Below are 27585 nucleotides of genomic sequence, written 5' to 3' on the forward strand. Positions count from 1 at the left end.
TCCACTGGGAGCGATGGGCATAAGTAAGTACAATAGAAGACAGCTGTGGGAGCGATGGGCATAAGTAAGTACAATAGAAGACAGCTGCAGACAACTAATGTACTAAATCTAATCTAACTAAAATCCTGTGTCTTATAAAATCTTTATTAGTCCATCGTCGCAATATAATTACACCGTTGTTCTTTACGTGTGATGAACATTTACCCTGATATGAATATCCGATTTCTTATACGTTATTTTCCTGAAAACTAAAGTTAGAGACAAGGTACCCCATCCAAGTACATTTTAGCCCAACAAAGGGCAGGCCGAGAAACACCTGGAGACATTACGCTCTCCAAGACCTAAAGAACATTGGTGTGAGCTGGCAGGAAGAAAAGGCCTGGCCCAGAAGAGTGGGATGTAGAGTTCTGGTGAACGCCCTATGCCCTTCAACGGGATGAAGAGGATTAAGTACGTAAAGTTACAATTAGGAAAAGGTTCAGGTTGGGGCTAGTGTTAGGATTAGACATTTAGACGTTAGGTTTAAGGGTTGGAATTAGACTTAAACATGATGTATACTTAATTGCGTGCCAGTATCATGCACCGAAAAATTGCTGATCTATAAAGTTCACAACGCGTGTGTGCGCGTGCAAGCGTGCGTGCGTGAGTATTGGATATTTGATCACCGCACTCTAGGGCATTCACCAAATATTTGAATATTCGAATATCAAAGTCACTATTCAACGTTGTTCACCGAAGTCGCATATTCGCTTTTTTTTCTCTCTCTTTAAAAAATATATAGTTTATAAAGCTTGGCTAGATAGGAAGTCATAAGAATGAGTTGTCAATGCCCCTGGTGCATGAATTTGTTAATGCTCTATACCAGGGGCACTCAAACCTTTTTAGGCCGTGACCCCCAAAATAAACATATTTGAACTGGGGACCCTCACCCTGACAAGCACTTGGAATTGTAGGTATTACATTTAATTTGACTCGGTTCCGCAGATAAATATTGCGAGGCGTTGTGAGCATGTAGATCTGCTATTTTCACAATGTTCGCCTCTTGCTTACTTAATATTTGACTGTTTGGCCAGTCCTGTCGAATATTCGACTATTCAAATACTTTGAGGTCGAATAATTCGAATACTAAAAATCACTATTCGTGAATGCCCTACCGCACTCCAGTAAAATTCCCCTACAACCTGTTGCTGGAGGGTGTGTGAGGGCTTTGCAGCCCAACAACAGTGGGGCCCACGCACACACGCTTCACCTACTGCAACAACTGATGTGAGAGAACACCATCTCTCACTCACTGAGTCTCAACAGCTGGCTCAGAAGAGACCAGTGGTCTCCATCCTCCAAAAGACCAAGTCCACATTAATACAACCTCGTTGACTGGGCTTTATTATTGGCCAACTCCTTTTTCACTCCACACCAAATCTCATTGCCAAAAAGTGGCCCTGGATGGGGACCCGAATGCATGGCCCTGGATGGGGACCCGAATGCATGGCACTGGATGGGGAAACCGTCAGGGTAGTTTTTTTCCCTTCTTTTTCTTTTTTTTCTTTTTCTCTTAGGAATGCGAGAAAAACCCAAAAATATGAATGAGTAATCAATAGAAAAAAAGTCATTTTAAAGCTCTATTTTCTGATAGTAACAATACAGTCTTTGTCCATTAACAGGGATTTGTAAACAGGAAATACATTTTAAGGGCACACCGATATCATCCAAACAGGAGAAGAGAATCTATTTATCAGCAATCAGCATACATGTTGTATAGTGTTCCTGTTACAATCGTGTTGTTTCATCACTTCCACTTGTTTATCCTGTATCCTAATATGAGTTCTCTCTCCTGTTAAGACATTGGTATTATTGACAGATTTTTGTACAAAGTACAGAAAATACAAAGGATAAAATATGGGATTAAAGTGGTTAAACTGATTGCGATGCTATATTAACAATTTTTGCCAGGATCCCCTAGAAACCCTCAAGGAACTCTGGGATTGAGAACCAATACCTTTAAAATCAATATTCTTTTATGCTTGAGTTCCTAGCTGATGAGGCAGAATGTACTCATAGTATTTTCTTTCTCCCATCAGCAGTAATCAATACACCAATTGATTTAACAATTAATTACTTAATTGGAGAGATTGAAAAGAGAGAAGAGAGAATGGAGATTGTCACATGTTCCTTTAGTTGGTATTATGCAGAATGTCCCATTTCAAGCTTTCCAATGTATCAAAATAGCAGCTCAAGCTTGTAGCTACTGTAGGACTGAAAGTGGTTAATGTATGTTTTGTAATAATAATCGTAATCTAAAAATCTAAAAGTAACTATAGTAACTAAAGTTTTCAAATAATTCTAGTAAAAGTATAATAGTTGCCTCTGAGATGTAAGAGTAGAAGTTAAACGTACAGAAAATTGGAAATAGGCCTACTCAAAAGTAAAAATACCTCAAAATTGTACCTAAGGACTTGATTAAATGTATTTACTTATCTACTTTATACCACTGTGTATGTAAGCCTACATTGATTTGCGCTTACTAATAAGCTATGTCTTTAAGCCCCTTCATTTCCATACTCCATTATCGAGGCGCTGTTACTAGGTTGTAATTGTTAATCTGTGTTCATTCATTGCTTTGCATGTGCCCTGAAGTATTATGTAATAGACCAGTGCTATTGAAAGGAACACCCATTATGGATAAAACCCCCTTTTATTGCAATTTCTATCTGGGCTGTGTACATACTCGTAAAAATAAGCTGAGCAAGATTAACAATAAGAACACAGCTGTAAAGAGCTTGAACGTTGCTATCCAGCCCCATCCATTTGTGTTTGTGCTGCTGCAGTGAGAGTGCATAAGCATGAGAGTTCCTGTCGAGTTGTGTTAGCGCAGAGCCGCGTTGCCGGGGCTGTGTCACACAGGGGAGTCACCACGAGAGGGAGGGACTTGTGCGCGGGGACAATGCTGGTGTTTGTGCAACGGCCCCTGAGCGGCGGCTGGCTCTCGCAGATCGCTCTCGCCTCACTGGGCTACCATCTCCTGCACACATTGTTGGAGTGAAAACAGAGCAGACAGCTTGATCCTGCCTGTGGGATGCACTGACAAGACCAGGAGGTAAGTCCCTATAACGTCCCACTGCTATGTTCCACTGACTCTATAGAGGGGTGCAAATGTGCCCTTATACGGGTCCATTTGGTTACGTTTGTACCGCTCACAAAGTTGTAAAATGTAAATGGATCAATTTTTAACTGAGAATTTTGAACTGTGATCCATCACTGTTAAACAAGTTTTTTAAAAGTTTTGTCTCAGGGTTGTATTATGCAGGGAGGATTGTGTCAGGCGGTAGCCTTTGTAGTTGCAGTTTTTTTGGGGGGTGAAACTGAGGCTTGGGGAGCCGGGGGGTTTGTTTGCAGGGTTTTTTGGCAAGGGGTACCAGTGTGTGTGAAAGGAGTTGAGCTGAAAGAAAAGTTTCACAGAGAAAAGAGGGAGCGAGAGGCAGAGAGAGAGAGAGAGGCATGTGCAGAATGTTACCAGAGTCCCGCAAGCACCACAACCGATGGAGATTTGGAGAACACAGGGACAAGAAAGAAAAAGAGAGATCACAGGGGAAACAGAGGAGGTGATGATAGATGATTGACATCCAGGGCACCGAACTGTTAATGATGTCCGAGTCAAGGTGTGAGCTGAAACAGGGATTCATCGATTTGGTGTCATTTCCGCTCCCGTGGCAGAGTCCAACCGGACAGACCGGCGGGGATAGAGCGGAGGTTTACAGTGGTAAAAATAGACAGTGTGAGAGTGGAGGAGGACAGATTAAGACAGAGATTAATTAGGGAGCTAAGGGAAGGGAGGAAGTAACGGAGGGAAAGAGGACGGGAACGAGTGGGAAGAGAGATGGAACATTATGGAGGATAAAGTTTGTGACTTGAGTGAACTCCAGATAGGGTTTCGACAGCATTGGGCTGATCTAAAGCAGAGTTCTTGGGATAAAACCACAGCCTATTGCAAGTTGCAGAGAAAGGATTAGAAAAAAAAGTACAAATGAAACTTGTCAAAGCAAGTTCCCCTCAAATCTCTGTTTCAGTCCCTTGGTGTTTTTGTTCTTCCAACAAGGTAAAAGAATGCTGGTAAGCCTCTCATCTTTCAGTTCAAATAGTCTTATCCCTGTTACCAGGAAGATTAGAGAGTCTTAGCACGTTCTGGCTTTGTGTGGCATAGAGTCCTATCTTATGGTATTATTATTCACATTTTATGAATGAGTGAGCCTATATATTATAGCGAATGAAATTCTATACATATACTACCAGAGGGAGAGAGAGAGAGATATGAGAGCCCTTACAAAACATCCTTTCAACAGGGCTTAAACACGGAAGACTGGAGAGAGAGAGAGAGAGAGAGAGAGAGAGAGCAATGTTATGCATCCAAAGAGTGACAGTGTGTTCTGTTCTGTTGTTCCAGACAGTAGGAGACAGAGACCAGGTCCTGCAGGGTGATTTACGGGCAAAGCAGGACGGCTGCCAAGGCAGAGAGGGCAGAGATCCAACACTGTAAGTGGTCGGTCGGAGCCGCAGCACCGGGGTTTCCAGAGGGAGCGGGGTCCATTGGAATCCGGTGCCACACGAGGATAAAGCAAAGGCAGCAGAGCACACTGGCGTCGGACTAAGACCAGAGTGTAAGCTCTGTTGTTGTCGGTGGGGTGGAAACCGAAGGGCAGGTGAGGGCCCCAGCCAGCCGTGGTGAGTGAGTGACACCCAGGGCTGTGTGCGGACGTGTCCCGAGGGGAGAGGAGCAGTGGAACTGGGGCCTGGAGCCCAGCCTGAGCCAGAGCCAGGATGGCAGAGCAGAAAGTTAGGTAAAAGGACCATTGTTTTTATACAAAGGAATACTACCGGCTAGGGCATTCACGAATAGTGATTTTTAGTATTCGAATTATTCGACCTCAAAGTATTCGAATAGTCGAATATTCGACAGGACTGGCCAAACTGTCAAATATTAAGTAAGCAAGAGACGAACATTGTGAAAATAGCCGATCTACATGCTCACAACGCCTCGCGTTGCGAGGCGTTGTGAGCATGTAGATCTGCTATTTTCACAATATTTATCTGCGGAACCGAGTCACATTAAATGTAATACCTACAATTCCAAGTGCTTGTCAGGGTGGGGGTCCCCAGTTAAAATGTTTATTTTGGGGGTCACGGCATAAAAAGGTTTGGGAACCATTGACAACTCATTCTTATGACTTCCTATCTAGCCAAGCTTTATAAACTATATATTTTTTAAAGAGAGAAAAAAAAAGGCGAATATTCGACTTCAGTGAACAACGTCGAATAGTGACTTAGATATTCGAATATTTGGTGAATGCCCTACTACCGGCGCGCCTCGGCCTAATGCAACTAGTCTGGCATGTGTCACAGGATCTGGGACAATAGTTGAGAGTATAGAGAGATGACACTGGATCCAGTTTAAGCCTTTGTTTTATGTACGGTAGGTGCTAGCATGACTGATCATCCTTTTTTATTAGGTGCTTCTGTTATACTAGCACCTAAAATAACAAAGGCTAAAACTGTCTCCAGTGTCATCTCTCTACTCTTGTCTATTTTTATGCATAGCTTGATACAGAGTAATCCATGTTAAAGAACAACATTTAAACACAACATGAAGTGAATTAGTTGCTACATTAGAGATGAGAATGGAATCTTTCTCTTCTCACGCTTTGCGTTTGTGTAAGTAGCCTATAACTATCTATAAACATATCACGCATGCATGCACGCACGCACGCACGACGCGCGCGCGCACACACACACACACACACACACACACACACGCACGCACGCACGCACGCACGCACGCACGCGCACCCGCGCACACACGCACACACACACACACACACACACACACACACACACTTTACGTTGAATTATTTTCATGTGGGGGTGACTGTGTGCGTGTAATGCATGCAAGCATGTGTCCGTCTGTTTTCCTTCGCAGCCTCCCTGCTAAGCTGATTAATGGGGGCGTGGCGGGGCTGGTGGGTGTGACATGTGTGTTTCCTATCGACCTGGCCAAGACCCGCCTACAAAACCAGCAGGGAGCCAAGGTCTACACAGGAATGTGAGTAGAATCAACTAATAGCACACATTAGACACGCACGCACGCACGCACACACACACGCACGCACGCACGCACGCACGCACGCACACACGCACGCACACACACACACACACACACACACACACACACACACACAAACACAGAGATATGTGGGAGTTTTCATTGCCAGCATCTCAGGTGAAGGTCTCGTGGTGAATATCCAAGATCAAAATACTTTGTTTTAACTTTGGTTTATGTGGTAATATTAAACATTGTTTTATTTTCTATCAATTACACACCCCATGAAGCTTTGAATTCATGGATATTTTTTAGTTTTTTGTCACAAGCCAATAATGTGATGACCAGCGGTCATACTCTTTAAGTCTTCTACCGGAGACTCCGCCAGTCATCAAGTTATTGCCCTAGGAATGTGACAAAAACTAAATAAATCTGTGTGAATTCATGGCTTCATGGGGTGTGAAATTGATAGAAAATAAGTCATGTTTTGGGTGAACTATTCCTTTAATTTCACTGTGTAATAAAAATGTATTATTCACTCAAGCCCTACATGTATCGTCTTCATCAGCCTCAGCGTTTGCCTATCAAGCCCAAAATAGGGAGTATAGGGATACCAGGGTGAACGTGGTTAAACATTCATTTAGCCAGCAGTCTCAGGGTGTGACAATTTGTTATGAATATAAGAAGTTCCAGATGAGGAGACTTTCCTTAGCATCCCGACATGGAGTGGCTTCAAATACCATGTGCTCTATAGTTAGTGGTACTTCAATTTGAACTGTGAGTCACAGCTAATTAGACTGCCGAGCAAACATGTTTTATATCAACACAATCGTGGAAATGCTGTAATAGGCCTATACTGTAAGTTAGTTCATGTTTTGGTGGATAGCAATTACTAGGTTTTTACAAAAGTCTGAAACACGGGTTGCCCGCTGGCCTACTGGTCCGAGCCGAGCGCATACCACATAGGCTCTGATGCCCCACAGCGTGTGTTGCGGGTTCAAGTCCCGATCCCAACGTCCTTTGCTGCATGTCACTCCCCATCTCTCTCCCCATTTCCTGTCAGTCTACTGTGACTGTCCTGTCAATAAAGGCATAAAAGCCCAAAAACGAATACACAAAACACAACAAATGTGCAATAATGTATAGTTAATAATGAGTTTCTTATAATAAAAAAAGAATAAAAAAGAAACTGAGAGAGAGAGATTTCTGCTGTGCACATCTGGATTCCAAACATGTGTGGTTGATAGGGCGTAGACAGCAGGGCGACCTCGTCCACACCACGGCTTTCCATGATGAGTCAGAAAGGGAAGAACCAGTGGTGGACAGACATAAAGTACATTTACTTGAGTACTAAGTAAAACAATGTGATTATCTTTACTTTACTTTACTTGAGTGTAGGCCTACTTGGACTTTTGGATATCACTCCACTACATTTCAAAGACAAATATTGTACTTTTGACTCCACAACATTACTGTCTAATCAGCCTGGTAACTGAGACTATTTGAACTGAAAGATGATTGTGAACTTGTAGATCTACTATTTTCACTATTATTGATAATTTTGAAAGTTTCTGGAAAATCCTTTTGGAAAATGTTCCAATTTCAGTATAGCACTGCACTGATAATGCTATTAACAAAACATACTTTGTAATTTATTTATTTTTAATACTTAAGTATTTTTAAAAGCAAGTACTCGCCACAGTTTTCCAATATGAGTCATAACTATGTGAGTCACAGCATTCTTTTAAGGCTCATTTATTTATATTCCATCGCAGAGGAGTCATTTCAGTAAAAACTAAAAAAGCAGAGGGTGACAAAATAAAAAATAGACTTTTGTGTGTATAATAATCATATTGGAAATACAATTCAAATCTGATTTCTGAAGACGCGTCTCAGTCTAGAGTAGACATTGAGACACTGAAGGCTGAGAGTAGGAATAAGTTAAGCATTACTCGCCTATGTCATTATAATGACACCACTGGTAGTAACGACTACCGGTGGTGCATGGAAAAAGTACTCAGATGTCTTACTTAAGTAAAAGTATCAATACTGCAATATAGAACTACTCCGTTACAAGTAAAAGTCTGTAATTCAAAATGTACTTGAGTAAAAGTACGAAAGTATTCGGATCAAAATATACTTAAAGTACCAAAAGTAAAAGTACAACATGTTTGAAAATTGCAGCATTGTGAGCTTGCAGATCGGCTATTTTCAAATGTGCTAAAGTGGATTAATGTCTGTTTTATAATATAATCATTTATATCTGTAACGTAACTAGTAACTCAAATTTTCAAATAATTGTAGTGGAGTGAAAGTAAAATATTTTCCTATTATTGCTGACTAAAGGTCCATCCACATCAAGCAATACAACTATATCTCTAATTTTTAAGGCACGTGCACAGTACACATAGACATTAAAGGGGGCTTGAGCCCCTGCCCTTTTACTTGTCTGTAAAACAAATTGCAAACGCCCACTATCCAAGCCATACCTGAAGGCAGTGTTCAAGAGAATTGCCTTCTCCAAACTCTCTGAACTTGAATGCAGCATCTTATGTTGAAAGAATTGCCCCCTCTTTGTAGAAATCCATGCTGTTACGCCACATCTCCAGTATTAACTTGATTATGCTTAGTTTAGTGTGGTACTGAAAATAGCCGACCTCCAAGCTCACGCATTGCAACGCATTGTGAGTTTGGAGGTCTGCTATTTCAATATTTTCACCAAAAGGCCCTTTTAGAAATGTCAGACCCTGCCTCTCTAACATCTCTGAACGTCCCTGGTTGTGGTGGTCACAGCCATCCACTTGAAATTAGAACTATTTTTAAAACAATAGTTACTCATAAAAGAATGTGTCAGGAGCCTGGATGGGCTACGGTGTGTATTAATAATGTTATGGGCTGCAATCCTAATGATCTCACGTCATCCACCACGTTCCCTCCTCATACACGGCACAAGGGCAAAATATGTGTTTGTGTTTGTACCCAAAAGGACAATAAAGATACCTTGAACTTCAGTGACTAACAATACACCACTGTGTAACCCTATTATGGAGTATTTTCATGCGTGACTGTGAGCACAGGCTGTCATTGCTGAAGAGATGAACTGCTATCACTTGATCATTGAAATTATGGGGGGATATTGTGGAACCTGTGATTTATGACGTGCCATTTGGTGGATGTTTTTTTATTTTATTTATCCAAAGCATTAACAGTAGTCGACACATTTGAGTGTCAGTGACCACAGTGGTAATAGCATCATAACCATGAGAGGTTTAGTGTAATGCTCTAGTCTAGTCCATTTGTTCTCAGACATTTTAATGTCAAGAAACCAGAAATTGACACATATTAGGCCGCAGACCCCCATTTGAAAAAATGTTTGTGCCAGGGCAGATTTAGAACAGAATTCTGCAACTGTACCAGTGGTTCTCAACTATATAAGAAAGAGGCAAAGATTTTGAAAATAGACGATCTACAAGCTCACAACGTCTTGCATTGCGAGGCGTTGTGAGCTTGTAGATTGTGTATTTTTGCAATATCTGTGGAATCAATTCAGGGTGGGGGGTCCCCAGATCAAATATGATTATTTTGTGGGGTCCCCAGATGAAATATTCTGGGGGGTTGTTTCCTGAAAAGGCTGAGAACCACTGGTCTATGGCCTACTGTAGGCGGGGAGATACTGTAACCGTGATGAAAGTGAAACCTACAGTATGATCGGAACAGTCATACCGTAATCCCTCTCATAACACAGTCGGTGAAATAATTGTGAAATTAAACTATTCCCCATTTTCCTGCATGGGGAACCCCTGGAACCTTCCCGAGGGAGGGGGGGTCCCTGTTCGACTTTGAGAAGAACTGTTCTAGTCGTGGAGTCACACAGGAGTACAACATTTTGTTTGACATTTAAAAGCACTTCTACCACTTTTTGTGGTCACATGTTCAGATACTGGTTTCTGATTGGCTTAAAACAGTGGTAAATCAGTCAACAACCTTGAGTTGGCTCATGGACCCCACCCGCTGTTGTGTTGCAGTTGTAACATGAGATTGTAACTAAATAACCTTGCAAGTTACAACTGTGTTTTCTTTCATTTATGTGGTATAAGTGGTAGACAAGCAATTTAGCATTCGAGGGTTGTGGGTTGTTGGCTGATTTACCACTGTTTTAGGGTTGTTTGGCACTCAGCTTCGCCTCGTGCCACAACCCTGAAATAGTGGTAATCAGCCAACAACCCACTCCCTCTCATGGTAAATGGCTTACATTTATTACACAAATCTCCTCTCTTGTTGTCTCCACGTAGGCTCGATTGCTTGGCAAAGACGGTCCGGTCGGAGGGTTATTTTGGGTGCTACAGAGGTAAGCATTGTAATCCTAGCTGCAATTAACCCACTTACAGTACATCGCTTTATTTGATTACAAGTTTAATTGTACCCACCCACACTGTTGTGTCTACTGTGGACGCTCTGTCTTTTTATAGTAACCAGCGGTATTACTGTATTAGCCCTTGGGGCGGCAAAAGGCCATATGCTGGTGTGTGTGTGTGCATGTGTGTGTGTGTGCGTGCGTGCGTGAGTGTGTGTGAGGGCCGGTGTTGGAAGCTTCTATGTGTGTCACGTCAATCCCTCGTCTACCCCCTCCAGGCGCAGCAGTGAATCTCACACTTGTCACGCCGGAGAAAGCCATCAAACTGGCAGCCAATGACATCTTCAGACAGGAGCTTTCCAAGGACGGGTAGGTTTGCTTTTTCCTCTCCCGATCACCAACGGACAGAACATCCAGGTTCAAAGGCAGGGCAACAGACAATTATAAATGCTGGATATTAATGTAGTAAAAAAAAAACAGTACTTTGAAGTGCCTACACAGTATATCGTCATTGTCGGGTGAAAACCTTGTATGTCCAAAACTGTTTGTGTTGCATTATCATTTTAAAAATGATTTGAACTAGTGAAAACAGCCGATCTACAGGCACACAACGCCTCGCACCGCAAGGCATTGTGTGCTTGTAGATCTACTGTTTTCACTACTTTTGTGCGACGGCCTTGTATGATGAAGCTTTACTTTGGGAAAGAACGTACAAATTTGAAACTTGGAGATATGAGATTTCTGCCCGACAGTGACGATATGTTATAATTTGGCATGTTTATCTCATAAACAAAAAAAAACATTGTTTTTAAAATGGTGTTTGAACTAGAGTATTAAAGGTGATAAACCATGCATTTAAAAAGTATTTATGTCATATTGTTTATGTCCCAAAAACGTTTTTCAAAAGGTTTGAGGCTAAATTACCACTCCTGAATAGAGAGCCTCTCTCATTTTTGAATGGCTCTCAGAGCATTTCAGCTGCAGTACCACCTTTGGCCTGAACTGCGCCAACCCCCCCAAAATCCTTTTGATTTTTTTTTTTTTTTTTTTTAAGTTTATTTTTTGATTTTTGATTTTTTTTTTTTTGTGATGACGTCACAATCTGCAGATGACGTCACAATCGGCAGCAAATCTGAACAGCCTGTTTTAAGAACCCGTGGGATACTTTTAACCTTCGCCTTCTCAAAACCAGAGAAAGACACATCGGTCAGAAATGGGACTTTGTGAGGATAGAAGGTGCTAGTGGGACCCCAAAAAAAGGTTTTAAAATAGGAAAAGTGAAATTTCATGGTGTATCACCTTTAACCAAAAAGTTGACAAATCGACTCAGTCGACGTCATTACACAAGTCGACTCCCACCAGGGAAAGTCGAAAGTTGAAATTGTATTATTTTTATCATTATTTCTGCTCCATGTGTGCATGTGTACAGAAGGGCATTAACGAAAAAGTCGACAAGCCGACTCAGTCGACTTCATTACACAAGTCAACTCCCACCAGAGAAAGTCAAAAAACCTTTCTATTGTAAAAATAGCAGATCTACATGCTCACAGCGCCTCGCGAGGTGTTGTGAGCATGTAGATCGGCTATTTTCACAATTTCTGCCTCTATCCACCTCTTTCCGCGGGAATTTACTGGAGAATTGTTTGCAGGACACTTCCGGTTAACAGCAGACATACAAGCTCACGTCGCGTCGCAGATGCAACCGTTGTGAGCTTGCAGATCACTCGCCGGAAGCTGCCTGCACATTCTGCGCAATGCACGATGGGATGTTGGAAAGTTGTGGATATATTTGACAATTTGGACAATGTTCAATTTGTAATTTTAGAGGTATTAAAAAGTCCTTAAATTGGCACTTTAGAAATGTGAAGATACCCCTATATACTTAAACCTTATAAAATAATTGGGGGGTAGTGTGTGATGTGATGTCATCAAACGATAAAGTCGACTTCAGCTCAACCTTTTACTGAGTCGAGTCGATTTGCAAAAATCACAAGTCGTTAGTGCCCTAGTTTGAACAGCTAAATCTGAACAGTTTTGTGATATCAGGAGTGGAAGAAGTTCAGTCTGGTTAACTCACCCAAAGTCCCCTCAAGGATACTTTAATACATTTCATTTAAACTTTTGCCATAGAGAGGATTTCCAGAGCATTGCAAACATAGACATAGAAAGGTAGACGCCTCCTCAGGGTCTGGGGCGCTTGTATCGCAGGCGGGAGGGCAAGCTTACGCATGCGTCACAGAAACAGAAGTACGGTAGGCCCAGCGTGATCTAGGTAGGCCAGTCAGATGCAGGTGGGGGCGGGTCTTTTCGTAACGCAGGGTGCGTTCGGATTTAGGAACTGAGGACACTCTGGTCGTTGATTTATACGAACGCACCCTAGATTCCGACAAGTCCCTGAAAAGACATGCTGTGATTGGGCCTGTAGTCACTTTGAGTCATAGATAAAGCTAGTTTATAGCTCTGCTATTTTTTGGTTGTCAATTGTTTGCCCCAGAATAGGGACACTAGGGTTCAAGTTGTTACTTCAAATGAACATCTTTTACAGTGTAATGTCATTCACACACCCCGCCATAAGGTATGCTGAATGCAGCATGTATATATATTATATTCTGTTTTAACTTGTTTATATAAAATGAATGGAGCGTCACTTAAGGTTCTAGATAATATCAGTGGTGGAACTTAACCAAGTACATTTACTCAATAATTTGAGTAAATGTCAGCGCCACTTTCTCCTCCTAGCCTCCTTGCTAACTTGTAAGTTGTAACAGAATATTTATATTGTTTTATTGCTAACCCTCTTTTACTTGCTTGCGGTGGACATTTTTGTAAAAATTCTGTTTTTGCCACGAACATTCAAAATGAGCAGACAATACTATAATACGAGAAATACAAAGATCTAGCCCTGAATGACCGTAACGGGTCTGTAACTCTTAGAGTGTTCAAATGGAACCAAATGGATCCTGGTTTCATTTGGACACTCTGAGAGTTATGGAGGTCCTTGCAAATAATACGTCTGATAACCACTAGTGGACTCCGAATGTGGCCATAGTGTCATAATAAAATCACTGTCATACATATTCTGAAAAATCGCAACTGTGCAGTGCTCACTTTGTATGTTATCAAAAACGACACATGTGCATATCTCCTTGTATGGGCTGTTCTATCCGTGATGTCAGTTATCTCCATACATGGAGTTCCGTGCTCATACGGACACTCATACAAAATTGCACCTGTGTGAAGTGAGCGACACTCGTGCATATCTCCTTGTATGGGCCGTTCTATCTGTGATGTCAGCTGTGGTGATGTCGGCCTCTGCGTACTTTCTATGATGTTAGTCTTGTGTGACGTTAGTCTCGTACTACGGACAGTCGGACATAGGGACATGGGGAACCTACATACAAAGCCAGATATACAGTAAGAGCGGTTAGCACCGCTCAAAAAAACGGTATACTTGACATTCAGTAATTGGGTCTTATCAAAATTGTATGTAATGTTTTCTTATGTGAATAGGACCCCCTCTAAAATGAGGGGCTATCGTCTCAATACATTCTGACAGATTCTGTCCCTCCCTGCAGGCATCTACCCCTGTGGGGTGAGGTGATGGCGGGGTGCGGGGCTGGGACCTGTCAGGTGATCGTCACCACTCCCATGGAGATGCTGAAAATCCAGTTACAGGACGCAGGAAGGCTGGGTGAGTCCATCTCCGGATAATGTTACCGGCTCAGAAAGACGCTGACATGCCCAGACACTGTGTGCATCGTAAACAATAGGCCTTTTTCACAGCGGCCGTTTTGATGCGCAATAGTAAACACAGCAGGTGTTACCAGAGAGGAAACGTAAGTAGGCCCAAGTGATTTTTTGTCGTTGTACTGAGCTATTATAGAGCTGGAGAAACAGGGAGACCGTCTCTCGACAAAAAAAGCAAAACATATACTTTTATACCTATACCAAAGTTGCGTTCCATTCAAGTCAAACAGAGTCAGTGTTACTACATGTAGGCTACTGTACATGCTGGCTCACTGGAAAGGCTCTGCTACACTAAATGGTACAGAGCTGAGTATCATGGCGTTCGTTTACCCTACTATTTCACATAGTATTTATCACATGTCTGCCATGCCTATTGGGACAGTATCTTGAGCTTACCTGTTCCATCTTCTATCTATGTGTTAAATTACCAAAGGTGCTAAAATACTTGGTTTTGGTTTGAGGTTAGATCGCTCCAAGCACGGCCCCTATTTTTTATTTACTATGTTTCTGGTAAAATATCACTGTCACAAATGTCACTATGACTCTGCTATAACCCCATCACATGCCCATATTATGGGCACATACTGATGACATAGTAGCCCTTCCATATATGGGCATAAGAGGGACAAGGAATGACAGACACAGAGATCACATAAATGGGCATACCGGTTGGATCTGCGATGCAATGTAGTAGGTGTGAGGGCTGCAAGTTTGACAAAATAGTGAAAATAGCCGTTCTACATGCACGTTGCGTCATGAAGCATTGTGAGCTTTTGGATCAGTTGTTTTCACAATTTTGTGCATGACACAGTTGTGTGAAAAATATATATAATAACATGCTTTTGATTCGTTGAGATATATAAAGAAATTCAATTGATCTATAAAGTCATTGACACAGGGACATGCTGGGCCCCTGATTCAGCCCGGGAAAAAGAGTTGGAAAGGCCCTCAATGCGCACTATAGAGAGAGAAATTCTCTCTACAGCGCTGCTGCTACTCAAAGATTTGCCATTTCAGATCATGGCAAGTGACAAGCCAGTGGGCCAATTACATGAGTTATATTGTGTTGTTGTTAAACTAGTGAAAACAGCCGATCTACAACACCTCACGGTGAGAAGCAGGGCTTTGCTTTGCGCAAAAATGTACAAATTTGAAACTTGGAGATAGAAGGTTTCTGCCTGACAGTGACGATTTACTTTGTTGGCCGCCCAGCCCCCAAAATGGAACGAAGGCCGACATTTTATTTTATTTATTTTTTCCTAATGGCTGGCCTGGACCGGCCGGGAATGAACCAGCCGTTCGGGAGTTGTCCCGCTTTTCCCAGTGGCCAGCACGTCCCTGCACTGACATGAATAATCACTAAGAAAATAATCGATAGTTGCTGCCCTAATCAGTTATGATGTGATGTACATGGATATATTAAGTTAAGTCTCCCACATGTCTGTCTCTGTTTGTATCAGCTGCTCAGAAGCCAGTAGTGGCTCCGGCTCCGTCGCTGACGGCTGCGCCTCCCGGAGTTCCTCCTCCTCCTCGTCCGTTACGGAAGTCAGCCACCAGCATCACCCTGGAGCTGCTGAGGACGCGCGGCCTGGTCGGCCTCTACAGAGGGGCGGGAGCCACTCTGATGAGGTCAGAGAAACAAACACCCCACCAGTAGCTGGGGTGTTTTCAGGGGCGTCACACCAAATTCTGGGCCCTGGGTACAAGGATTCACTGTGGGCCCCCCATGAGTGTTCTTCAAAGGGGGAACTGTTTTTGGCGACGGGATTTAAAATTGGATCCAATTTGCATGTGGGGGACCTCCGGTGAGGAAGGGCCAATTAACACTGAGGATCTTACTGTGCACAAAGAAGTAACATATACTGTAGGGTTGAAGTTGTTAACTTTAACTATATCCTGCCCTGAATTCAAATTCCTACCACTCTGCTCCAGAAATATAGAAATATGTCCTACCTGACACCCAAGGTCTACATGTTTCAATGGAAGCCTAGGGAGACCACCGCCAACCGTTGCTGATGTGCTATTTATTGTATTTTTAACATACTTTGCAGATTGCAGATGAAATAGCGTTTTATCATTACAATAAATTCTGGATTGTAGCTTTAAATGTATATTTTACTGGGTCCCACCCATCCCCACCCCCACCCCCCTTTATCTCTTTTCTTTGCAGAATAAACACAGATGGACAGTCAAAACCACACTGAGACTAGAATAATAGCATGAAACGTACCCAAACACAAAGACTAATGTACTGCAAACATTTGCCGTTATGCTGTGCATACAAATACATAAACAAATAGCTGTCTTCAAAGGCAGACTGAGATTCACACAGTCACACCCCAAGTCCCCAACAACTAACACATATTACGGAAGCATGCATGGGGCAACCTGTAGCACAGCCCATGTTGGATGTGTTGAGATCCATGCATTTGTACACTCTGAGTTAAATTAATGTTGAGAATTTTTGGGCACACTGGTATTGATGGCTAGATTGTGGTGTCATGTGTGGACAATGGACATGTTTCCCTAATAGACAGCCCGCGGGCCATTTGCGGCCTGCAGGGGGCAACTGTCTGGTCCCCACCAACCCCTGTAAAAAAAAAAAAAATTGGGGGGCTGAAAGTTACAGGTATGGTGAGTGCAATATGAAATGTAATCTTGCCAGAATCACAGTAATCCTTAATCATTTTCAATCATATTCAAGGGCTTTTGGAGAAAAAATAGACAGACTGCAGTCACTTTTAAGAGCACTGCAGAGGGAATGTGTGTGTGTCGGTGTCCAGCTGATGCTAGTTAGTAGTTGACGGCTGCTCGTTAATGCATCAGAGGAAGGCAATTATTTCTCTGCCATCTCAGTTAATGGTTGGCCATCACTGGCTGCTGTTATACAGATGCATATACTTCAAGCAGACTGGTTGGTTCTTAACTTATTTTGTGTCAACTTTAAGGAGTGCATTTTCTCCTTGTGTGACACTCAACACAGGATTTAAGAATCCCAGGGCTAAATTATTAGTACCACAACCAAAATAATTATAATAATGTTGGTATAAGAGCAGCAAAAAACACTAGTATATCTTAACTGTCGCTGGAGTAGAGAGAACGCCGCCGGCGCCCCCCGCAATGTTGTGGCCCTCGGCTTGGTACCCTAGACATAATTTGCCCTCAGGGAAAACTAATACGTACTGTCTAAATCTTAAAGGTGGCATATATACTGTATATACAGTATTTAGCACCTTTGTCAAATGGTCCCTCCCTCTGGTGCTGTACAGAAACATTTGGCTTTGGGTCTCCTAGGCCAGTGGTTCCAACATTTAAAAAATAAATAATTGTGAGAATAGCCGATTTATAAGGTCACAACACGGAGCAAAGCGACAGGTTGTTTGTTGTAGATCTGCTATTTTCACTAGTTTGGGTCCCATTGTTCCGAGGTCCCATTAGTACCTTAACCCTAACCATCCATAACCTCAGTAAAACTATGCCTAAACCGAACCCTAACCCTAAACCTAACCCTAACGACTGTCGGAGTAATGAGATGTCGGACTTATGGGCAGTCGGACTTATGTGCAGTCCCTCTAAGGGAAGTTCTATGCATTGTATTGCTAAAAGAGGAGGAAGACTAACATGTGAAAAATGTCTGTTTGTGGCCTTCAAGTGAGTTTTGCTGTACGCCCGCTTTCTTTTACAGTTTCCACCTGTAATTATGCCAAGGGCCACTAGTTGTTTAAAGAACCATACAGGGGCTCTTTGTATGACTGTGGTGCAACCACTCCAAAAATCTGCTTGATCAAACTGTGTATATGTGTATGTGTGTGTGTGTGTGTGTGTGTGTGTGTGTGTGTGTGTGTGTGTGTGTGTGTGTGTGTGTGTGTGTGTGTGTGTGTGTGTGTTGTTTGTCTCATTGGCGTCATTCATTTCCACATTACTCCAATTCAGAGCCTGCTGGCTTTCATTTACTCTCTCCACACTGACAATGCGTATTCATCCAGAACAGGGACAATATAGGGTTCATGTGGTTAATTAATGAGTGTTAATGAGTTGATTTTGGATTACATAACACAGCACTCTCTTGTAACCGTGTCCTAGCGTGCACCTCCATTAGTCAACAATCAATAGACTCCTGCAGCTATGTTTAGCTAGTTACCCTGCAGCTGAATGAGGGCACCCCTCCTCTCTCTTTTCATCTCCACGTTTTTCACTCGCCTCGTTTCGCGTCCTAAACTCCCCTGTGTTACTTCAGTGGTTCTCAACCTTTTCAGGAGGCGACCCCTGAAAAAACCTACATGTTCACAACGCCTCACGTTTTGCAAGGCTTTGTGAGCATGATGTAGATCTGCTATTTTCACAATTTCTGCCTCTAATATTTGACAATTTGGCCAATGTTTAATTAGGTATAAGAGGTATTAAAAACACGTGACTATAGAATTGCATATACCCTCTATATTCTATACACTTAAACTTCATGTTGTTGTTTTTTTTACTCTTGAGTGAGAAAACAATGTTGCACATTAAGTTAATCATCTGGGGACCCCCCAAATTACCCCTGTTACTTGACCGATAGTGGAAGAAGTTTTTGAGCGGTGCTAACAGCTCCTACATCTGTCTTTGTCTATTTGTATGTATGTGTATGTCCCACATTTGGCTCATTGGCCAAGCTTCACTGTATTCTCGATGAAATTATAACATAAAAAGCAGCACTCACTTCACACTTGGTGTGATCTTTTTTTTTTTACTTAAGTAGAAATAACAATACCACAATAAAAGGCCTGTATTCAAAATACAAAAGTATTGCCATCAAAATATACTATCAGTACCACGTCCAACCTTTTCAAACCCTGTATAAAACAGAGCTTAAAAACTCACTTCGCCGGTCGACTCCTAGATCGACTATGTTATTATGGACGTCCCTGCCGATTGACTTTAATCGACTTTTATATAAAAGCATTGTTTAAGCTTTTATTTGGGTTAATAGACGGAGCAAATCGGTTTCCTTACCTTCAGCTGGTAATAACACGAGACCGTGAAAAAAAAGGATACGATTATGACGTCAACGCTAAACCAGGCCTTCCTGTTTACAATAGCATCTGCTAGCCGTTAGGCTCAATGCAAACCATCCGACCCTTACGCAGCTTCACTAGGTCGGATTTTGATTCGGAAACTTTGTGTGTGGCGTCTGTATACGATCCGCTGCCCAGACCGATGGTGGTTTTAGACGATCAAGCACGAATTGAACAGGATTGAGCACAGATGGCGGGCCGCTGATCTCCCATTGTGAATCAATGGAGCGACGTCACCTTCCCATCCTTGAAACGTGGTTTAAACATGGTTTCTTCTGAAGGTTTTAGTGTTACGATGGCGCACTCTAGTGGTCTTTTTGTGGTGGTTTATCATCATGGCTTTGAAAACAATGAAATTATACCCTATCATGTTGATAAAATATAGCTATTTCCCGGCAGTTTTAGCTCACATCCATATTTTAAGTTTGCAGGGAATGGGTTAAGTGGTTAATGTATGTTTTGTAATAATAATCTAAATCTAAGCACATAGTGGAGTAAAATGTACATTACTGTATTTGCCTCTGAGATCTTGTCTTGTCTGTACGTAAAATTATAAAAAGAAATTGAAAAGTACCAAAGTACCTCAAGTATGTACTCAAGTACAGTACTTGAGTAAATGTACTTAAGTTACTTTGCACCACTGCACTTGACCCATTTCTCCCCCCTGAAGCAGAAGGTCCCAGGTTCTATTCCTGTGTCAAGGTGTCTATGAGCAAGACACTTCCCCTGCAGGATGAAATAGGTCTAGGCACACTGTCGAGGTGCCAACTTGCGTGTGCACAAGTAGGCCATGGCCTACTTGTGCGCCAGCAGAGCGCTCCATGATGTGCACTCACCACTGGCATCACCAGGAATGCTGATCCCTCATTGGCTGTTAATTATGCCGTTGCTAGAAATGCTGGTCCCTGATTGGGCTACGGGCTAAAACAAACACAAACACCGACATACATACATATACGCAGCCGAACGCAGTACTTGCAGTAACCATCCTCTCCTCTCCTCCCAGGGATGTTCCATTCTCTATGATCTACTTCCCGCTGTTTGCCAACCTGAACGCTCTGGGCCCCAGAGGGGCCGCGTCGGGTTGCCAGGGCGACCTGCAGGAGCGGGCCCCCTTCTGGCAGTCCTTCACGGCAGGCTGCACCGCAGGATCTGTGGCAGCTGTGGCTGTTACTCCACTGGATGGTGAGAGAGAGAGAGAGAGAGAGGTTACCCCACTGGATGGTGAGAGAGAGAGAGAGAGAGAGAGAGGGGGGGGATAGAGATATGAGAGTTGTGGCTGTTACCTAGTGATGGAGCTTGTTATTTTTGAGCGGCTGTAGCCTTTTTCAAATCTGAGGACGTTATGCAAGCACGACCACCGCTCACTTCACATTAGGTGTGATTTTTAATTGATAATAAGCACCTTATCGATCCTGCTTATTGAGCCGGGCTTTTATCAAGTGCACTATTGAGCTTTTTCTAATATTTTGTGGAAAGACGTGAGACGACAAATGCTGAACAGAATTGGTATCTTCTTTTATTGGCCAGTTGTTGTAACTGAGTTTGTGACCATCTATGAAATGACAATTGACAAAAGTAAAACATATTATCATTAAATATCATTAAAACAACCATTCATTAATGCGCAGTAAGTGTTAAATGGCTTTATTGCGACCGTAGGTCACAGTTAACTATGAAAACCGGAACATATTGTCCGTACGTCCTATGACATCACCTCATCAAAGATCAAACCCTGGATATCCATACATGGAGACGACTGGATCATCACCTAGATCTTTGATCTCCATATACAGTATGTAGCTGATCTCTACATCTGATTCACAGATGATGCCCTGTTAGGGCAACCACGCTAATATAATCCCTTTTATGCCCATAAAAGGGGACAATGCCCATAAAAGGGGACAAGGACTGAGAGACAGATACTGACACGCACAGATGCATGTCTGGGGTCTCACAGCACACGGTTGGTTCTACAGACTCCAACTTTTGCACACGGATAGCTCAGAGTATCAGGGATCTCCATATATGGGTAACTGGTCCAATATAAACTGTATTAATAATGAAATTCCGTCCTGTGCGAATTCTTTCCTGCGCGACCTCGCCTTCTGCGTGACCTCGCTTTTCGCCATTAGGCGTCTTACTGGTATTATGATGAATAGTACTGTACTAATTTATTGATCGCCTCTTGTCTTGATTGTTTAAACATGACGTTATGGGCCGCTATGCTTGATAACAGCCTTTATAAGCCCAAAGCGTCTTGATACCGGGTGATCAATACATTTGTTATCAAGCTTGTAATGGGCTCGGGTTTTCGAGCTCCTTCCCTACTTTTACCCCACTGGATGGTGAGAGAGAGAGAGAGAGAGAGAGAGAGAGAGAGAGAGAGAGAGAGAGAGAGAGAGAGAGAGAGAGAGAGAGAGAGATGAAAGCAGGGCTCATTTTGTGTTTCCAATGGGAGATAGCAGGTGTGCATCCACCCACAAAATTGAAAAGCTTCAGTTGTGTAGTCATTGCTGTGTGCACAAGGACCGGGTAGACCGGTGTCTCTGAACCCCTTTCATTTAAACCTTTTTAATGTCAAGGACCCTGAAATTAATAAGTATCAATCTGATCACCCATCTGAACATATATAAATTGAAAACACACGTCCTTGGTTACGGTGACTGATCATCATCCTCTTTCTAGAGGGCATTAACGAAAAACACATTGGGGTAGAGCGTTACACGTGGATGTAAACATTAGTCTTCAGTGACATTGTCATTGTCATCTTTGACGTTTGTATTCTGTGTATACAGTATATATGTTGTGTGTGTAATTATGATCATTTCTTTACAGTTATAAAGACTCGTATACAGACCTTGCAGAAAGGGGAGGGCGAGGATTCGTACAGAGGAATTATCGACTGCACGCGGTAATACCAGAGCATCTCTTCCTCATTATTCACTATCAAGGGGTAGAAAGTTACTGATTACATAAACTGTAATTGAGTAGCTTGTGTACTTGTACGTTATTGAGTACATGCTGCTAACGTGCAGTCACTCAGCTTTCACTTAACCCTCGTAGGATCCTCGTGTTTTAGTCACACCCAGGGCCTTCGGGTCACTTTGACCCGGCTCATATTAAACCATTCTAAAGTAGTTCGAAATCCCCACAAATCATACTAAACACAATTTGATTGTCATTACTAACTACTTTACTAACAATTCAATCAATATTTTGTATTATCCCCGCCAGGCCGGGATGGCCAAAGGTGAGGGATTATGTTTTCACTCCTCTGTCTGTGGACAGCTAATCTCAGGCAAGTTGGACCAATTAGTGTGAAACTACACACACACACACTCCCGGGAGGCCTAGGAAGAAGCTACCCCCCAAATTCTTCACATTGGCCTCTTATAGCGCCACCATCAGGCCGTTGTGTGAACAGCTAATCTCAGGCACCACTTCAGCATCAAACTTGGCACACATACGCCCAGGAGGCCTAGAAAGAAACTCCACTAGAAATCTTTCCCATCTTATAGCACCACCATGAGACTGATCTTTGCAAAATATCTTGTTGGTATTACCATATAGACTTGGTCCAAACCTCCCACCAATTGGTACATATTATCCCTATTGTCATTTGATCAAGAACTATACAGTATGTCAAATATTTCTTGTCCCATTCTGATTTGCACAAAGTGCTACAGGTGCTCGGGTGGCACAGCGACCCTGCCACCACCACAGAGGTTGTGGATTTGAATCAATCGTGGGGCATCTATGCAAACACAATTGTTGTTCGAGGGAAGGGAAGCTGGGCGGAGAGGGTGATAATTGTCACTACATGTATTCCTACAGCCAGGCTGGGTGGCAGCTGGTTTTGGGAGGGAGGAGTAGGACGAAGGGCGAAGGCCCTACGTCCTCTCGGTGGGGGCTCCTCACTGTCAGATGATTCGGTAGGATACAACAGCAGTGACAACATAGGGGAGGAATCAATTGGCATAAGGACTGGATTGGGGAGAAAAAGAGGGTAAACCATAATTGACTACTCAAAATAAAACAAAATGAAATAAATGCTACAAATCACGTCGGAATGCTGTGGAACTGAAGTTCCCATTTGGTATCAAAATGTGCCACTCCTGCAAAAATCGTAAGCATCTTTGGAATCGTGGCCAATCTAAATAGAAAATGTGACACATACTGTAGGTCATGACATTGATCAAATGACCAGAGAAAATCGGTATTGTAAATATCCCCCAAAACGTGTTTTGCTCAATATTGCCTCATGGTGGCGCATGGTGGCGCTATAACGCCCAAAACGTGTTTTGCTCAATATTGCCTCATGGTGGCGCTATAACAGGACAATTTGGGGTTGAATATCTTCTTAGGCCTCCTGGGGGAGTACATGTAAAGTTTCACGCTGACTGGTCCAGCGGTGACTGAGATTAGCTGTTCACAGACAGAAGCAACAAAAACATAATCCCTCACCTTTGCAAGACTACCTGGCTGCAGACACTAGGGTCCTGTTGATGTCCACGGGAGACAGGAACATCAACAAGTGGCAGGAAGTGACCTCACACCTCTTTCTTGCTCTACCCCATGGAGGTTCTGTTTAGGGTTAGGGGGTAGAGTTGGGTTGTCTAAAAGATAAAAGATAACATGTACACATAGCGACAATGCGGCTCAAAGGGACTGTAGTGCCTTGGACTGCAAGGCAGAGACGTCACGTGACCTCCACAAGCGGCATGAAGTCACTTGACACTGTGAGGTCACTTCCTGCCACTTGTTGATGTTCCTGTCTCCCGTGGACATCAACAGGACCCTAGTGTCTGCAGCCAGGTGCTGCTCCACCTTTGGCCATCCCGGCCTGGCGGAGATAATATTGATTGAATTGTTATCAATGTAGTTTGTAATGGTGAGCAAATTATGTACTCGAAAATCCATATGTCCAATGTTTTTTCAGAAAGAAATGGCCTAAATATTAGCCCTTTAGCATACACTTTCAATGGCCGGGTCAAAGTGACCCGAAGACCCTGGGTGTTATATGTTGATACAGGGGGGTGTTGCAAATGCATCACATGTACCATTTTCATATCACATGTTTAGTACAGTAAATAAGCCAAGCAGAAGAAGTTTCATGGAAAAAAACATATTTTAACATACTTTTTCTTGATGTTGAAAATTGAAAACCGGGTCAAAGTGACCCGAAGACCCTACGAGGGTAGACTTTTATATGAGATACTTAAATGGTTTCCTGTGGAAATAAGCTTAGTCTTTTCTAGGATCTCCTTTTTGTATACCTTGTACTAGTGAACTGTACCGTCATGAAACTGTACCTTTTCCTATGCAAACTTCTAATAAAGTCTTCAATCAAATGATTTTGTCCAACGCCGTTTGGAAAGTAAAGAGTCAGAATACAGCCTACCCTAGTTCAGCTTTCATGAGCCATACTAAGTAGTTCACCATAAGTAGTTCACCCCCCAAATGACTTATTTTCTATTGATTACTCATGCCATGGAGACTTGAGTTCAATAATATATATTTTTTGCATTCCTAAGACAAACAATTGATTATAGTATATTTATTTGCTAATTTAAATGCATTTGGGTCCCCATCCGGAATCAATGGGGGTACATTTATTGTAATGAAATTATTGTCTTATGAATGCAACTAAAACCAAAAAATATATATTATTGAACTCAAGTCTCCATGGCATGAGTAATCAATACAAAAAAGTCATTTTGGGGGTGAACTACTCCTTTAACCTCTTCATAAGACAATCTTTGAGAAATCTTTCTTATAAAGAAAATATGGTCAACACTTTAGAGCGTCATCACTGAACTGGAGAGAAAATTGTTGGCAAGACTTATTTGTATTGACAGTCAGGATGTGTCACTATGTAACTATGTAATTTCGCTTCTATCCCACACCTTTATTAGAATCGCCCCAAAAAATAGTGTGTTTGTTTGTGTGTTTGTGTGTGTTTCCATCTGTAACTCCACGTTCAGCAGTTGTTCAATTGTCTAAAAAACATAATACAAAAATCAATAACGCATGTACCTTGCCCAACATCAACTTTATCACCTTCAGATGTGTCTCTACTTCTCATATAATGCCAAAATGTTTAATTTTTTTTGGGCCTTATATTGCACAAGCCATAGTTGACCGACGACGCGATTCACGTCACAAATGGGCGTAAACAAACACTGCCTGCAAGCAGAGATGCAGCGATGGAGGAGATGGGGGGGGGGGGCAGTTGAGAGAGAGCAGCGGCACAGTATAACATATGATAGGAATAGCGTGCTTTAAACCTTCTACTTTACCCTTTCTGACTTTCCTGCAATGACAACCTTAATGCAGCTAGCAACAAAGGACCTATCTAATTTCGTCATGTGCCCACATGTGTCATAATTAATCCCACAATAACTGTTCCACTCTGTCTTTCTGTGCGCATGGTCGCATTTCCCTCGGAACACTCCGGACACGGGACTGTAATCATCATGTATATAACCCAAGAGGACCTGTTAGGACCCGTACTGTGTGTGTGACGTGTGTGTACTTTCTGCTTTTTATGCAAACTATAAAGCAAGCAAGCAATCAATCAATGTGTGTGTGTGCGCTGGCGTGCGCTTCTGCAGAAAATAACTACTGCTGCATGGTTAATCGTTTTCAAACCGAAATCGCGATGCGAAATCCCGCGATTAGCGAATCGCAAAGGCCACGTTTTAATTTTTGAAATCCCTTCATAATTGACTAAGGAATGATCAAATCAAACTGTGGTGACTTTCTTTGCTTCCGAGCATCCACACCGCTGAAAGTGAAAGTGAATTTGGCACAGTGGCCACTGTGCAGTGTGCAGGACTCTGCCAGTGCGTGGGAACTAGGGGTGCTGCAGGGATCCAGCACCCCATGGGGAAGTTTTCATTTTTTTATTTAAATAAGAAAAGAACAAATCAAACATAGCAAAAATACGTTGCCTGTTGTTGTCGTTTTTTATTTATTCATTTATATATATATTTGTATTTATATATATATATTTCCATTATAAAATGGATTAAAAAATTATAAAAAATATTAGGCCTATTATTTTTCAAACAGCAAAAATACGTTGCCTGTTGTTGTAGTTTTTTATTTATTCATTTATATATATATATTTTATATATATATATATTTCCATTATAAAATGGATTAAAAAATGATAAAAAATATTAGGCCTATTTTTTCGCTTAAAACATCAAAACATCGCAGGCACCGTTTTCTATAGTTCACGATTCGGTGTATAACACCAACGGCAACGTCCGTTGACGCTGCGAGTGGAAAAGTACTGAAATGTTTCTACTTAGGTAAAAGTACTCTGTTACAAGTAACGAGTGTGTTCGAATGTGTTACTTGAGTAAAAGCACAAAAGTATTAGGCTACCGATGCCAAAATCATTCCATGTTCTACAACAACTTCATAATTAAAAAAAAAACTATTCAACAGTAGGCCTACCATTGTACACTTTATTTCAACATATTTAACTTTGCCTTTCCTACTACACTACACATCCCATGCCACCTAAACAAACGCCCAGGGGGTGCTTTTTTTCTATCTTATTATAACCCACCCAGCCAAAACAGAGCAGGCCACCCTGTACCTGAGGGGTTTGTATTTCTGAAACTATTTTATATATCTTACAGACTCAACATTTTACACCATTTTGCATTTTGGAACAAACTGCATATTTAATGTTGAGCTATCCTACATTTGTATTGCTTAGCTGCCCTCTGGACTGTATCCATCTCTTGAGTACAGGGGACTTTTACATAAGGGGCCAGGCCCCCGCAGGGGGCTTTTTTCTAGTTTAAGTTAACAGTAGTTTGCGTACGATATTCTTGTACTCTTCCCACCCATGCATTGTGTATTGTGGCTGTCATACGACAATGTACGACATAGGGCATTAAGTTATTAAAAGACATAAAAACATGAAACATTTTGATTTGCATCTTGAGTCAAAATGTTTCATAAACTAAGGCCCTATTTCGTACATTGTCATATTGTCTATTTTTGGGACAGCTAGGTTGAAGGTTTTTGATGGATTTCAGAAATATTTAACAGAGTATTAAACAAGAGCTTATGATTAAATTTTCCTTTATATATACCTACTAGGATCCACATAACACTGACTATAATGTGTAAAAAGCTTGCTGAGAATTCCTCTCTCTCCCTCTCTCTCTCTCAGACGCATCATGAGGCGCGAGGGCCCGTCAGCGTTCCTGAAAGGGGCGATTTGTCGGGCTCTGGTCATCGCGCCTCTCTTTGGCATTGCCCAGGGCGTCTACTTCATGGGCGTAGGGGAGACGCTGCTAGGACTGCTGGAATAA

The 27585-nt window shown here is 42.2% G+C and overlaps 1 protein-coding gene across 1 annotated transcript; it reads left to right on the top strand.

The window, feature by feature from the left end:
- Positions 1–4812: 4812 nt before the first annotated feature.
- Positions 4813–27585, top strand: slc25a18 (solute carrier family 25 member 18; the record flags this gene model as incomplete). The annotated part of the gene is made up of 9 exons (XM_080737658.1): positions 4813–4832; positions 5969–6091; positions 10381–10436; positions 10721–10811; positions 14018–14133; positions 15650–15818; positions 20250–20428; positions 22082–22157; positions 27444–27585. 9 exons carry the CDS (start codon positions 4813–4815, stop codon positions 27583–27585), a joined length of 972 nt encoding a protein of 323 aa, XP_080593784.1.

This window comes from Nannobrachium achirus (genome assembly GCF_963921795.1).
Source record: "Nannobrachium achirus genome assembly, chromosome: 11".
NCBI classification, from domain to species: domain Eukaryota; kingdom Metazoa; phylum Chordata; class Actinopteri; order Myctophiformes; family Myctophidae; genus Nannobrachium; species Nannobrachium achirus.